This window comes from the organism of the source record quoted next, unplaced genomic scaffold (genome assembly GCF_019419815.1).
Source record: "Pyrus x bretschneideri cultivar Hongxiangsu unplaced genomic scaffold, Pyrus_bretschneideri_v1 Contig24, whole genome shotgun sequence".
NCBI lineage: Eukaryota > Viridiplantae > Streptophyta > Magnoliopsida > Rosales > Rosaceae > Pyrus > Pyrus x bretschneideri.
The window spans coordinates 423,302-439,075 of record NW_025999546.1 but is presented as its reverse complement, the minus strand read 5'-3'; the positions used below and the strand labels follow the sequence as shown (position 1 = coordinate 439,075).

General features: G+C 34.6%; 1 protein-coding gene across 1 annotated transcript; it reads left to right on the top strand.

The window, feature by feature from the left end:
* The first annotated feature begins 6,297 nt into the window (after nt 1-6,297).
* Nucleotides 6,298-15,580, top strand: LOC103937349 (protein TIC 40, chloroplastic). The gene is made up of 14 exons (XM_048586327.1): nt 6,298-6,627; nt 7,506-7,614; nt 7,769-7,826; nt 7,928-7,945; nt 8,237-8,570; nt 10,149-10,258; nt 10,341-10,404; nt 11,045-11,123; nt 11,797-11,837; nt 12,241-12,286; nt 12,995-13,089; nt 13,688-13,791; nt 14,224-14,271; nt 15,076-15,580. Exons 1-14 carry the CDS (start codon nt 6,441-6,443, stop codon nt 15,133-15,135), a joined length of 1,353 nt encoding a protein of 450 aa, XP_048442284.1. The 5' UTR covers nt 6,298-6,440; the 3' UTR covers nt 15,136-15,580.
* Nucleotides 15,581-15,774: the final 194 nt, after the last annotated feature.

Below are 15,774 nucleotides of genomic sequence, written 5' to 3'. Positions count from 1 at the left end.
AAGGAAGAAAGATGAAGAAAGGAAGGGGGAGAGATAGAGGAAGAAAAAGAACAAAAATAAAAAAATAAAAAAATTAAAAGAAGCAAACTGAATAGCCCGGTTGGGCATTTAAGACCATCCACAACCAAAGGAGGGTGAGCCCTCTGGCCCTCCAAAAAATTAATATTTTAATGAACAGTGCATGACCATATTTCTTATCATCTCCAACCGAGGGCCCAAGGGCCGTAAGGCTCGTTTTAGCCTTGTCACAAAAAAGGGTCTCCAATCGTGGGCCAAAGGGCTAAACATAATTTATTATTTAAATTTAAAAACTACAACAACTTAAATTTATAGGGAAAAAATGAGAATTTTTCAATATTTTTTTAAAAAATTTTGGCCGAAAAAAATTCAAATTCAAATCCAACGGCTAGGTGACGTCAGCTATAGGATGATACGTTTCCGTGCCACAAACAAATACCTACAACAGGAGCTTGTTGCACATCTTTGGGCCAAAACAAGCATGAAGTAGGCGTTTAAGTTTTATGTTGTTAAATGTTTTTTAAAATGTTGTTTAAGTTTCATGTTGTTAAATGTTTTTTTTTATGTTGTTTAATGTTATTTAATGTTGTTTCATATTGTTTAATGTTGTTTCATTTACTTAATTTAATTTAATGTTGTTTAATGACTTAGGAAGTTATAGGGAAAAAAAATAGAATTTAAAAAAAAATTAAAAATTTTGTAAAAACAAAAATGTAAAAAAATTCAAAAATAATGGCTAGTTGACATCAACTAGCTAGCCGTTGCAATTTGAATTGTGGCCCGGCCTAAGGCCGGCTGGCTAGTTCATTTGGGTTGGCCGGTTGGCCTTTTGTCCCTTTTTTGTCCAATGGGGCTCACAAGCCCTTTGGCCTGGTTCTCTGTTGGAGACGATTTTTGGGCTATTTTCGGCCCTCTAGCCCTTTGGACCATTCGGTTGGAGATGGTCTAACACAAAAAGCCTCATCGGCCAACTAGAAAAAGCAACCTGGTTTTTTTTTTTTTTTTTGAATGACTTTTTTTTTTTAAATCAAAAAGCAAGCAAAAGAAAGCCCACTCAAGCAAAAAGGCAAAAAGAGAAAGAAAAGAAAAAAGAGAAAGAAAAAGAAAAAAGTGAGAAAGAAGAAAGGAGAAAGGAGAAAAAGCAAGGAAAAGAAAGAGGAGCACTTCGGGCAAACGAGGAAACAACAATAAAAGCCTTATTCGGCACACTGGATGAAGACCCTTGATTGTCTAGATTTTATTTCTCTTAACACTTAAGCCTTTTTCTCTTTTTAAAGTTGAGTGCAGAAAAATCAAATCCAACATTTAAATTAGCCATACCATACCATGTAGCTTGGGAGTTGTAGGAGGAGGCCATTCATGTGTCACCCCAAGCCCTGTCATTTTTGAAATCTCGGCATGGACGACATACTTGTGTTGGCAGGGGAGAGTGTAAGAGCTCTCTTCTTCTTCGGGCTTCACATGAGATGCAAGTTTAAGCCCTCCGAGTGTTGGTGTTTTGCCTTTACTAGCCATAAGCTCCATTTTAGCCGTTATCAGTTTCGACAAGTTGGTTTGTTCTCCTACAACCAAATCCATTTTCATGGATTTTTCATTGATTGGGGCCATTGTTTGGCTTTCATCAATGTGTATGATTTGTTCTTCCTTGATTGTAGTAGGATGAGTTTGTTTTGTATAGGGGATTTGACACATTTGATCTATCAACTTTCTCATAGTTTCTCCGAAAGTTGTGTAGCTTTCCACCATCCTTTCAAAACACTTGGTCACCTAATTTGCCCACATCCTTATTGTAAAGCTCTTCATCCGGATGATCATTAGTTGGCATCTCATATATTGGCTCTATGTACTCATTGCTAGCACTTTGATACTCAAAGCCATTTGTTGACCTATGGTAGTTTTCATGAATGTGATTGTCATCAAAAGAATAATAACTTTCACCATGGCCATAAGTTGGCCAATCTTCAAGATTATTATTGTATAGTTGGTAGTCATTAGTTGGCCGACAATCATATTCCATAGGACTTGAGTACTTTCCAGCCATGTACCCATAAGTTGGTAGCTCATAGGTTAGCTTGATGTGATTTTTGTCATAGCCATAGTTTGGGCAATTTTCAACACTGTCATCCTCTTCATACTCTGGAATGTAGTGGTCGAAAGCATATTGAGAAAAACAATGAACATAAGGATTTTTCATGATCTAACTCCATATAAGTGTCCCACTGGGCGTGTCAATTTGTTCGCCCCCAAAATTTCCATGGGCTTCGCGAGTAAGATGGGAATTTACTCGAACAAAAAACTAGTGGGTGTGGGCGTGCCACTACTAGATGCCGCTAGTAGATGGGATCTGAATGATTAAGATTGCGCCTGAGTTTGACTTCTAATCAAGAGATTGCGCCATTGAGTGGGAATGGCTCAAATCAAGGTTATTTCTTTGCCTTAAAGATAAGGACTTTACTTATGTGGAGAAATATAACAACATGTAAATGACAAGGTTGATGGAAGTATGAATGACAGAGGAAAGTAAATGATTGGTATTGTAGATTGCTTGTAAATTAAATGACTGGAAATAAGTTGTACAAAAATGTAATTATTTAAAGTACAAAGGGATGCCAAATACAAGGTTTGAGCTTGTTCCAGACGGATTGGGCAAGTTGCTATAGTCTTGTGGCAATTTTTGTTGGTTTGGAGATTGGCTTTGAAGGTTGTAAATAAAAATACAAAGGAGATCAATACCAAGTGAGCATTAGAGCTAAAACCAAGGAAAGTAAAGGGGCTTGGCTAAAAGTATATGTCTACAAGGAAATTGAGGAGCTGATTTAAATAGAGTTGCTTAATTGATTGGTTGAGTGTCCATAATTCTTGTGCCTCTACTTCTTTATATAGAGATATGAGATAGCCCTTTTGTTGAGAACATTGAACTTGCCCAATAGAACTCCACTACCAACGTGCATATCAAATAATATTAAAAGAGGCCAACTCACATTTCCACCACATGTTTCCACCATATGCAATAGATTAATAATTAAAAGAAGCAAGCTAGCTTCTTTCACCACATGTCCTCTGCCCAAATGCCCGCATGTTGCCTTCCAATCCACTTGCAATAGGAAAGCATGTAGTTGTCTTGATTAAATAAAGCTCTTGGCACACCTCCATCACCGGGAAAAGCAATATCTTAATGTCAAATCATCCCCCTTGATGTAGCCAATTATCTTCCAAGTTTGCCCTCTTGCACAATAATCCTCCAAATGCCATATTTTGACTTTAGGCCCAAATAAGTAAAATTGTGCACATTTTAGGTGCAAACAAGTGGTTCTAGCTATGTAACCTATGCTAAGGATAATTATGAGAACAAAACATCGACTGACGGAAATGTTCTGCCTACTGTTAAGGATCCAATCATCAGGAAAGTGAAATGCATGTATGACATTGAATGGTATGTTATATATTTTCTCTGGGTAGAAAATTTAGATGGAGAGGGAGGGCGAGAGAAGGGATATAGGGGAGAGAGACGGTATGAGAAGAAGGTGAAACCGTTTCACGCGCAAATGTTGTTTCTTTTATTTTTAATTGACATTATTATTTTATTAGGGTGTAGCAAGGATAATATATGGCTATTAATTAATTCACCGTCAAATTAATCTAAGGGTTTTAAATGAAAGAGGACCTCACAAGTTCTCAAAATGAGGTCCTTAGGTGAGCATTAATCCAGATTAAAATTGCACTTGATACAGATAATTGCTCTCATAAGGTCTTCATTTTGAGGATCTGTGAGGTCGTTTTCATATGAACATTCGTATTAGTCTTATGGAAGATTAAGTTATCAATTTAAATAATTATTATTGCACCTAAACACAATAATTCTGCGAATTCATTGAAATAAAAAAAAAATTCAAAATTCTGTATGGAAAAAAAGTTCATGTGTTCAAGAAGAAGGGAATCCTTAATGATCGAGACCCCACAATCTCAAATTTTTGGTGCTTTGTAATTAACTAGGTTTGAATATTATTGATAAGAGATTGGATGAAATTGAATGTTTAAAGTTATTAGAGTTTTATACAACTGGATTTTGCAAATATAAGGGATTCGACATGACGTGAAACCTTCTTCTCTCTTCTTATATTTTTGTTTTATCAATTAGTATTTTGTTTCTATGTAACAAGAATTATTTAAATCTATTGTAAAATTAGTATTAAGCTCATATAAGAAAGACCTCACAAATCTTTAAGACGATGACTTTAGATAGGCCTGGCAATTTCTGACACGACTTGTTAACTTGACACGAAACGACACGAAATGAACAGGTTACCGGGTCAACATGATAACGAATCGGTTCATTATCAGGTAACCTGATACACTATAAGCAAAATATTAATTTAATAATTTTATACCACTAAAATACTATAATAATTATATATATAATTATATAATATATATACATTAAACTAAATTTAGAAAATTTGGAAAAGGAGGTAATATATTTTTATATGATATAGTACTATTGTTTTGTTTATTTTCATAATTATTTTGGTAAACTTCTCATAATTTGAATGGTTTATAATGTTTGGTTTTTCTATACTTAGTTTATACATAAGAGAGTTCTGATGTGGATAACCTTACTGAAAACATCATTAACACAACTCTTGAAGGCAATAAATCAAGTCAAAGTTCCAATACAATTTCCCCATGATGATCAATGAAAATTGAAGGAATTTATAAAAGAAATAACTTGCAAGCTTTGAATTTCATTGGTAAGGTTTTAACTTCTAAGATAGGCTTCGCTACCTTGAAAGAAAAACTCATTCATTTTGCATATCCTTGTACATTTGATATTTTGTGGTAGACTAGTAATGTATTCATGCTTTTTTATTAGGCTCTTATTTTAGAGTGTAAATGTAGTACTTAACGACAAATATGTTTTTATGTTTTGAAGTAATATTTGCGTGGCAATGTGGTATGTGCAAATTTAAGGAAAAAAAAAAGTATTTTTCTTAAAGGGTCATACCGAGTTAGGTCATTTTACCTGTTGGGTAAAGTGATCCGACTTGTTAAGGACTCGTTAAGATAAAGGGTGTGACACGACACTGACAGCTAAGATAACATGTGTTACATGAAAATAATACGAAACACGACAAACACGACCTGTTTGCCAAGCCTAACTTTAGAAGAGCAACTCTGTTAAGTCTGACATGAATTTAAAAAAAAAAAGGGACACTTTGAATGTCGTTCCTAACTACCAATGTTCTTTGACTGAAACCTTTGTGCTTTTTAGTTTTTTTAAGGAAGTCCCTGACATTAATGTAATAATATATTTCTATATAGGTTATTATATTTTTATATTAAAAATGAAATTTGCAGTTATTTATATTAATGAAATTTAAATAAACCTAAAATTTATGGGATTAAAAATATTAAAGATGAATTATACTCTCTAATATATTGTGTGTGTGTGTGTGTACACACACAGGTACATTCATAAAAATTAATCAAAAAATTATTGTACCAAAACATGAGTACGTTATTCAAAGACATAAAAAAAAAAAAAAAGATATTAGACTTAATAATATTATTAAATTTCTTCTATTAAACTAGACATTGATACATTCTCAATTTAACGAAATAGAATGTATCCATATAAGTTTAAAAAATGGATATGAGAAAAGATTGAATGAATTTTATATAAAAAATGGGTGCATTTTATATTAAAAAAAGGGTACATTTTCATATAACAAATTGGTATATTTAAGAATGAGTACATATCTCTACTAATTAATAAAACACTCATTGTTAACCAAAACCTTATGAAATTATCAGTTTAACCATCTAATTAAAACAGAACATGAATAAAAAATATGGGGTAGAAATGTAATTTCACACAACCAAATTTTGTTTTTTTTTTTCAAATCCTGACCTACATATAATCTTAACATATCTTTAATTAAAAAAATTAAAAAAAATAAAAGAACAAAAAAAAAAACTTCCAACTCTCACATTCTCTATGACTCCATTCCTCTCTCCTTATATTTCAAAAACAAAAATAAAAAATTTTCTCACACACTTTGTGTGTGCCCATATGCGTATAAGATGAAAAAACTCTAAATCAGTTACTAATTTTTATTATTAAAATTATGTAACTTACATATAATTCATTAATATATTAATACTAGAAACTTTGATCAAAATTTAAAAAATTATAAGGTCTTAATCAATGAACATTGTAAAACTAGAGACTAGATTTTTTATTTTTTATTTATTTATTTTTTAAATTGAAAAAAAAAAAAGGGAGAGAGACTCTTGGGCTCAGGTTCTTCTTCTTCTTCAGTCACACAAGAAAACCCTACCAAAGCTTTGCGTTTTATGCTTTATACTGGTTCTGGGTTGGTACAATTGCAGTGCCCTTTTCCTTGATTGTTTCGTAGCAAATCATGACGTCTCTGTCTCTTCCTCACTCGCTTCCTCGCTCGCCGCCGCTCCTCCATTCAAACCAACTAAGAATTCTCGCTCCCTCATTCAATCGATTCCCTCTCTTTCGATGCTCCGCCAATCTCAGAAACTCCAAAAATCACCAAAATTCCAGAGCCACTGGTCGCTTCACTGCCCCTCGCCTCCCAGGTTTTTACTGATTCCATTACTGTTGACTGACTCAAGTAAGAAATTTGTTTACCTGTTTTGCTCTATGTTGAATTGTGAGTCTGAAATGATGCGTCCGGGACAGGAAATATGTTCCTTGGTGTTGTATGAATTGGATTTCTAAGTTTGAAATGCATGACTGTTAACTTTTTTAAATTTCTTAATTTTTCAAGCTTTAGTGAATTGGGTAGTGAAGGGTCTTCAAAACCATGCATAGTGGCTATAAGAAAGACAGTCGCAGCGGTTGAAATTTCTACTTCTAGCGGGTTGAAGAGAGCGGATGGGTTGGTTTGTTGAAAGTGGCTGTATTCGGGAAAGATAACCTTCACATCCTGTCTGCATTGCTGCATACTGACGCTTGAATACAGATAAAACATGCTAGTTGACTTATGTGTGGTCGTAAAGTAGTTATAATGGAATCACAACTTCTGGAATTGAGCACTTTTGGAGACAAGAATAGGCGTTAGGAGTGCTTATATTAAAAACAATTCTGATCATAAGTGTTTCTCTTAGAAGCATGTCAGAATTTACTGCACATCCAGGCGATTCCAGGAAATACACTTGAAAGTGTTTTGTGAAAACGCACTTTTGACTGCTACAAGCAGTCAAAAGTGCTTGTAGCCCTTCTGGAACACTACTATTCTTACCCTACATTGTGTATCTATAAGACTATAATAATGATAGCTCTTGAGGGTGGGAAAAACAAAGAAGCTAGCTTTTAAGGATGTTGTTTTATTTTTCTTCTAAAGTGCTATTGTATCTTACTGATTCTATGATGCCATATTTCCTATGGTCTCTCGGTTGTGCAAGTTTTCAATTTAGTTGTACTGACACGGGTTATTTTTATGATACCATTGCAGCAAAGTTAGAAGTGGAACGTTTTGCGAGCATTTCTTCTTCGAGTACCCAAGAAACATCTTCAATTGGTGTCAACCCACAAATCTCAGTACCTCCCCCTCCCTCAAATGTGTAAGGATTTGTTTTCTTCACTTTCTCAGTTATTAATTTATTTTATAACTAATCATGTATTTTATGAGCTTTTTGGGCTGCTTCTTCTTTCGTCCATGTGCCCAAACGTTCATGACCATTTCATCTTTACACCTGTTTACCTTTTATGTTCTAGAGGGTCGCCTCTGTTTTGGATTGGAGTTGGTGTTGGGCTTTCAGCACTATTTTCATGGGTGAGAACATGGATTATTGCATGCTTTTTGCTTGATAAAATGAACTTTTATTAGACCATTTCACCTTTGCTGCGTGTTTGACAAGTTATATTTAATGACAGGTAGCTACGAGATTAAAGGTGCGTCTTTTCATTCTATCATTTATGGGTCTTATTTTTTTTTTCTTTTTCAATTACTGGATTTTAATATCGCAGGGTGTTTATAAAAAGACAATATTTGAGTTGAGTGCCCTTAACATGTTTAATATTTGTGAAAGAACTTTTTTCAAATTGCCATCCTCAAATGTGTATGCGAATACATATGTTTAAAAGGATAAGTGTTTGTTTATTGTCTGACACAAAATCTAGCCTCACACTCTTTTGATATGTGAGTTTTGTTTTAATTTTAACTTGTCTTCAATATTCTTTCAGAATTATGCAATGCAACAAGCTTTTAAGACGTTGATGGGTCAAATGAATCCACAAGATAGCCAGTTCAACAATGCTGGATTTTCTCCTGGGTCACCATTTCCGTTTCCATCAGCTCCAGGATCAGGGCCTTTTGGCTCACCTTTTCCACCTACTTCCCAACATTCGACCGTAGATGTATCTGCAACCAGAGTAGATGCCGCACCATCCGCACCATCCGCACCAGCCTCATCAGCCACACAAGCCACACCTACCACACCTACCACGCCGACCACACCGGCCACCCCCGCCACTGATGTCAAAAGTGACTCAGAACTAAATAAAACGTCAAGATTTGGTAAGCCCATATGATACTCTCATTTATATTGCACATAGAATTTATATGGTTCAATTTTCTCAATCTGAAATTTATTTTTAATCTACAAAGAAAATTGTCTCTGACCTAGAATATTTTATGTTATTAATAATCGTTATGGCCTTCAATGCATGTATCTTGTTTTTCCGTTGCTTCTTTTTCTTTAACTTTATCTTGGGATCCTAATACATGATCTAAATTCCCTTTTCAATGTTCCAATATATTGGTTATAGTAAATTTAAGTTGCTCAAATAGCCATGAAAGTAAAACAGGGAATTCACTTCTATAGTGGCTGGGACTTCATAATTTTTTTTCTAAATATATGTGGGCACTCTAAAGTATCATTTATTGATGGCTGCAAGAACGAGTGAAGATCTGTGTGGGCTATCTATATCTGAGGTATCATGTCATATACTGATTTTTGTTAGACATCTTGTTAGGAACGTTGAAATCTTTTGTTTTGGGCAATACAAATCATTCCTGAGGAATTATCGTAATTATAAAGATATATGCCTGGGAGATTTCTTCAATAGTTCAACAAAGTAGTCACAAATGCAAGTGGCCCTTTACCACAGTGGTGGAAAGGTTGTTGTGCCCTTGCATTACGGCGTGAGTTCGAATCCCGTCAGCTCTTAATCTAACATTTAATCTAACTAAATCTATCGTTTGACCAAAAAAACAACGTAGTCAAATTTGGAAAGAAAGGTAAGTTGCTAATGGTATGGGCAACACAGCACTTGGTCCATCTGTTAAAGGCGCGGTTTTCATTGTTGGGGCTCTGGTAGTGGACATTTGGATCGCTGAACTGCATTGCATGGTGGCCCAGTGGGATCCTCTTTTGATTCTCCTCACAAGGGATTCCTATTGAGTCCGATCCCTATTAATAAAGGAATTCAATCTATATATTCTCCTCACAAGCGATCATTATAATAAGGGGACTACATATATATGTATATATATTAATTTATGTGTAAAAAAAGATACATAGATAACTTAGATGAATAGTTATATTTCTTCTACCAATCTAAGGTGTGCAAGGCTTATCATTGTAATATGTTAGTAGTTGTGTTATTTGTCATTTGTATGAATCCATGCTATGATGGTTCTCTCACACAGCTTGGAGTAATAAATGGAGGCCATTTGATTCTAATGGAGCTGATCTGATTTCAAGGCAGATTGCTGTTTATGGTTGGTTTAATGTCAAAAAGTATGATTGACAAACTATCAAGGCTAAATATGTGATTTCCGTGATGTTTGAACTCACAAAATCTTTTTCAAAATGATCTTGTGGGCTTGAATTGCGACGGAAGCCTTAGATCTGTCAGAGGCAGTTACCTGCATACAGCTGTGGGGGCTAGTCATATGACCTATCTTATATTGACACGTAGGAATATTGTCAATACTATCGTTTACTGTAGTGAATGGATTGAAAATTTCTATAACAAATGAAGGCCATCAATTCTTCGTCTGATTTTTTACAAGATACTCTTATTTGGACATTGAAATATTTTCTTATGAAGGTTTCTTGTTAGATATTCTAAATTTATGTTCTACTCACAGCTTTTGTAGATGTTACTCCTGAAGAAACAGAGCAAAAGAGTCCTTTCGAAAGTAGCTTAAAAGATATTTCTGAAGCAAGTTCATCTAAGGGTACCCAGAATGATGTGGAAGTGAGTATCTACTGTCGCTGTTCCTCAAGATGTTGTGTTTTGAGTTAATCTTCAAATTTAACTATTTCCAAACTCCATGAAGGTTTCTCAAAATGGAGCTACTTTTAAGCAGGGGGCAGGTTCTTTCACCGGTTCCCAATCTACTGGTATGTAAAGAGTCATGTGAGACTTTTGCAGTCTCTAAGGATTCCAGCGAATGCTTTGCTTTAGATTTAATATCAAATATTTTTGGTAGCTTAGTTGTGACAAAAGCCATCTTTATCTAAAGACTTTTGAACTGCTTATGCTAAATTTCGCCTGCTCCACTTGGGATAATGGTTCTAGAGTTCTAGTTATGTAAAGATTCGTGCATGGATCTGATCAAGGATTGGGCTGGCCTGCCCTAAAAGCAAGGCCCAACCCTGGGAAATTAGGGCAGCCCCTTAAAAAAGAAAAGACCTAGAATGAGGCACTACTTTTATACATTTAATTGACTAATGTTGACACCAAAACTTGTTGTATATGGATAAATTGAAAAATAAATTGCTAATAAATCACCTCTCTCCGAAACTACTGCTTGAAAATTTGCCATTTGAATTAAATAGTCGCATAGGTCTGTTAAGGTAGTGCTTACTTAAATAGTTTATGCCAGCTGAGAGGATTACACGACTATGCTGTAAATGGATATGAAATAATCCTGATTGCATTACTGTGTAATCCTAATCAGTATGTCTTTAAGTGGCTATGATTTTCATTTTTGGAATCTAATCAGACAGTTTAAGTATGTTTTTATTTATTAATGGATAGGAAAAGAAAATCCTGCAATATCAGTGGAAGCCTTGGAGAAAATGTTGGAAGATCCCACAGTGCAGAAGATGGTTTATCCGTAATATACCTTCTTATCTTGTGTGCTTACTAGTTGTGTAAAATGATTTTGTTCTAGTGTCTTATCATGGTTGAATCTAGCTAATTAGCTACATATCACTTGCATACCTTTGTGAATTTCTGGAATGTCAATGGTATTTTGATTGGGTTGGAATAAGATTTTATCAAATTCTCAGCATATGCAATTTAAATCTAGCTTGAACTGTTTACTTTTGGGGTATTAAATTCATTTGGACAAGGATAATTTTTCAAGCTTGTTAAAGGTAACCTCGTCATTTGGATGAGGATAACTTATTGCCTATTTCAAGCTGAAAGTGTTTGGTCTGTTGTTCAGGAATACCAATTTTCAGTCAAAAATTTGACATTTTATAGGAAGATGGTTATCCTTTGGCAAATCCCTCACCTTGTTTAGTTCCATTATCAAATATCTTGTTCATTCCTTTCATTCATTTATTGGAATGTTTATGTGATTATAAAAGTTGATCTCAGAGTTTCCTTCTAAGTCTATATCATATGTTGTAATAAGCTTCCAGTTGTCGTACTCTTTGTTTAACATTTTTTAATTTTATTCTGTCTCATGAATGTGACTTAACATCAACTTACTCCTCTAGAGGAACTATAACATGTTTTTCTTGCTATTGGAATGAAGATTAATTTTATTTATACCCTTGTAGCTATTTACCAGAGGAGATGAGGAATCCTACCACTTTCAAATGTAAGTCCATCTTTCAGTAACACAGCTTTTCCTTAAGATCCTGGGTTATCAGTTATAGCCTTGATATGGCTTATAACCATAAATAATGTTTTCAATTTGATAGTTATTTGTTCACACCTGATAAGGCTAATTGCGGTCATCCGCCTGTTTGAAGCAATGTCTATGTTGCCCCTTGTCATAGCTGATCTTACTGCATAATATCTGGTCTTTTTTTCATATTACGTAGAACCTTTTCCTTATTTTTATTTTTTAATACTCTTTTTTGTTGTGACCATGTGTTCTTTCATGGTGGAGGGTTGTTTTCTCCATTCCATTTCTTTTTTGTTGGTCCAGAGTTCATTTTGTGTCTCTTAATCTGTAGCTTTTGATCATTAGTCTTATTATGATGGTCATCATTTGATAGGGATGCTACAAAATCCAGAGTATCGCCAACAGCTAGAGGACATGCTGTAAGTTCTTTTTCTTGGCTCTATCTACATTTGATATTGCTGGTAGCTTTTTATTCTTGTGTTTGTACTTAGATTCTGAGCAATTTTGCTTCATAAATTGATGTGGCAAAACAATATTTTTGGTCTCTGAAGTTTGACCCAAATTTTGATTTTCTTCTCATTTTCTCAATCCCGGCATTTTGTTAAAAAGGTGGATTAATGTTTTCTCTAATAGAATACAAAATTTATGGAACAAAATCGTTCTCCCATCTGCTACAGCTGTACTAACTTGCCTGAAATAAAGTCATAAGTCATCTAATTAAAGCCATAGGTTGCATGTGCATTGCCTGTTCTGACATCCTGTAATACTTTTAGTTCTCATGAAGCAGAAACTGAATCAAGTCGGCATTCCTGTAACAAACTTTGACCATAGTTGACATACCATTGCTTCAATATAAAAGAAACCTGATTTAGTCAGTGATCTCAATTGCATGTATATCTGAACGACCATGCTTGTTAGTCGGTCATGTTAAAGGATGTATTGTTCGTCAGAATTTTGAACCCTTGTGTCTGGAATAATACTTGAGAAATAGTGTCCACTAAACTTTATGACAAACATTTTGTTACCAGAGAAGGCTGGAGCAGTGTGATGCTTATGCTAAACAAGATATTCTAATCTTTATCCAATTTAATTTCTCTTATCTTTTTTATGCTTGATGTTTGTTTCAGAAATAATATGGGCGGAAGCAGTGAATGGGACAATCGTATGATGGATTCATTGAAAAATTTTGATCTTAGCAGTCCTGAGGTTAAGCAGCAGTTTGGTAAGTGTGAAGTACCAGGTCTTGTTGGATTTCAGTCTTTTTCTGATTAAATTCCAATTGCTCTAGCGAATGGCATTCATTTACAATTTTTATCTTCTGGCTACTTCATTTTCCTGATTAAATTTGATAATTCCATAAATCTGGAAGTTAGATCAGTTCCATCATGGCAGAATGATGTGCTAGTGACTAGGTTGATTGGATAATTTTAGTATAGACCAAGTTTAAGATTGAGTAATTTACATTATTCTTGATCTTTTATTGTTTGTTCCATTATTATTATTTTATTTTTCCTTTTTGAAACGTTCTCAGTTGTCAATTGTGTATGCTTTATTTGGCTTTCGATTGTTGTAAAACTTATTTGTTCGTTTTTCAAGCTGTTCTTCACTTTCAACACTATTCTTTCCTTGATAAGTTGATATTTATGAAATTCAAAACAATTTCCTTGTCATTTAACAAGAAAGTATCTGGCTAAAAAAAACATGAAGGTAGACTTATTTTTCTCCCATGGTGTGGGAGACTAGGTATAAAAGCTCAAGGAGAATAGATAAATTCATGCAGCATGTATTTTCTTTAATTCTTCTTTGTTTATATTTTGCAGACCAAATTGGGCTTTCACCTGAGGAAGTAATTTCAAAAATAATGGCCAATCCTGAAGTTGCTATGGCATTTCAAAACCCAAGAGTTCAAGCAGCAATCATGGATGTATGTATTTCCAATGTACTTGGATTTGATTTAGAATGTCTCTTCTCACCCCACTGTTTCTGTTTACCCACGTACTTTGTTCTCTTGTAAAACTATGTTCAAGAACGATGTTTAACGACAATACTGTTTTTTGCAAAATATGAAGATAAAAGATAATAGAATTATAGTGTTACTGGCCGCTGGTAGCCTCACTCTGAGGAAGGTCAGTCCGACTGGCCTCCCACTATGGGGAGGAGTCCTAACCGGTATCATGGTCAAAGTTAAGAAATAGACATTATGGGAATGATAAGGGTGGGAAGAGTAAATTAATACTTTTAAAGTTGGTAGAGGCGGAGAAACCTGGTGGGTGGGCAACTGGGAATGATGGGAGGTCATAGCATCACTCTTATATGGCACATACCGATTCTCTTAAATTTTATGTTCCTTTTGCAGTGTTCACAGAACCCACTGAGCATTGCAAAATATCAAAACGATAAGGAGGTACGTTAGAACTTTTTTACTTTCAATAATGATTTCTGATTTGCCTACTTATGTGGTTTCTAGTTGTGTTTATTTATTACCTTTTTAACATATAATTTATCCTATCGGTAACTCACTATATGATTATTATTGAGTTTTTCCTTCTCTTCTTCAAAATGATTGTTTTAACACTCTAGTTCATCTGTTTCTTATTTAGCTAGCATGAGAGTAACAATAAATTACTTTATTGTATTGGAGATGATGGCTACTGCTTGTAAAGTTCTGATTTGTATTCTTGCTTCCTTCTCATAACTTTAACTGGATAATATCTATCTAATGGAATGTAATTAAGAGCTTTTGGATAACTCGTAGAAGTACTTTATTAAGACCTTTATTTAGATGAATAAATTCCTTCCAAGAGACATCAACGAGCACATACTGTTGGTTAATTTGTGAGATCCAAATTCAATAGGCAATATTTCAGTAACTCATATAAAACATTAGCAAAACCCGCCAAAGTATGTATATAGTGATCTAACAGTTGACGCGGAACAGTACAATTACTTAATATTACAATGGGATATTTTGACTTGGATCAAGCGATATTATTGGTTTGTATCTGTTTTTGTTGAGGATCGTTGGAAATGGTTTTCTCCCAGCATGCCTCAAGTTTAATTAAGTTTGATTGATCTTGTTTTGGGATACACAATGTACTTTAAGGGGCATTATGTGGCTTTACCAGGTTGGGATGTGGCATTGATTGCTGTTATAAGTATATTACGTATTTAATATAATATGACAGTATGCTGTGTTCTGTTGTCTCAGGTTATGGATGTTTTCAATAAGATATCAGAACTCTTCCCTGGGGTGTCTGGTTCGCCTTAATTTCTGTTCATGGATGCTAGTTTCTCGAGTTAAACATGCTCAGTAAGTAAGGGAATTAGAGCTTTACCAGTCCTGCGAAACTGAACATGCTTGTCGTTCTCATGCCCATGCATAGCGCGATAGGCTCATTTTGCTGCCCTGTTTGGAGATGAGTTGACACCCTTGTAGCGTAGTTGGACAAACTAAAAGCTTCATGTCCCATAATGTGAAAACGAAATGTATATTGGTGTCCGAGACCATCTGTCTAGCAGACTTTTTGTAATGTTGGTATTGGTAGCTTTGTTCAGAACTTTATGTAGGGAACTGTGACCAGTTCGGAATAGAAATGGTAGGTTTTACAAGGTTTATGACTGTACACCATGTGATGTTATGTTTAAGGATAATATTCCAATGGATTCTATTGGCTGTACATAGGAAAATTTGAATAAAATATGCGTTCGTCTTATGCAAGTGATATCGAGGTAGAGAGAATCCAACGCATGTCCTCGGTTGCTAAAATGAAAAGTCTCCTTGCATGAAAGGGCTTTTGGCAAGGTTGATCTTTCGAGGTTGGCACGGAGAATAGACAGTTTCGATTATCAAGCAACGTTGTAATTTAGATCAGAAAAAAAAAAAAAAAAATGAAAGGTAGAAGAAGAA

Coding starts and splice junctions, on each gene's coding strand:
- LOC103937349 (XM_048586327.1), top strand. CDS start 6,441: ATGACGTCTCTGTCTCTTCCTCACTCGCTTCCTCGCTCGCCGCCGCTC. Junction 6,628..7,505: donor CACTGCCCCTCGCCTCCCAG/GTTTTTACTGAT, acceptor ATACCATTGCAG/CAAAGTTAGAAGTGGAACGT. Junction 13,090..13,687: donor TGAGGTTAAGCAGCAGTTTG/GTAAGTGTGAAG, acceptor TATATTTTGCAG/ACCAAATTGGGCTTTCACCT.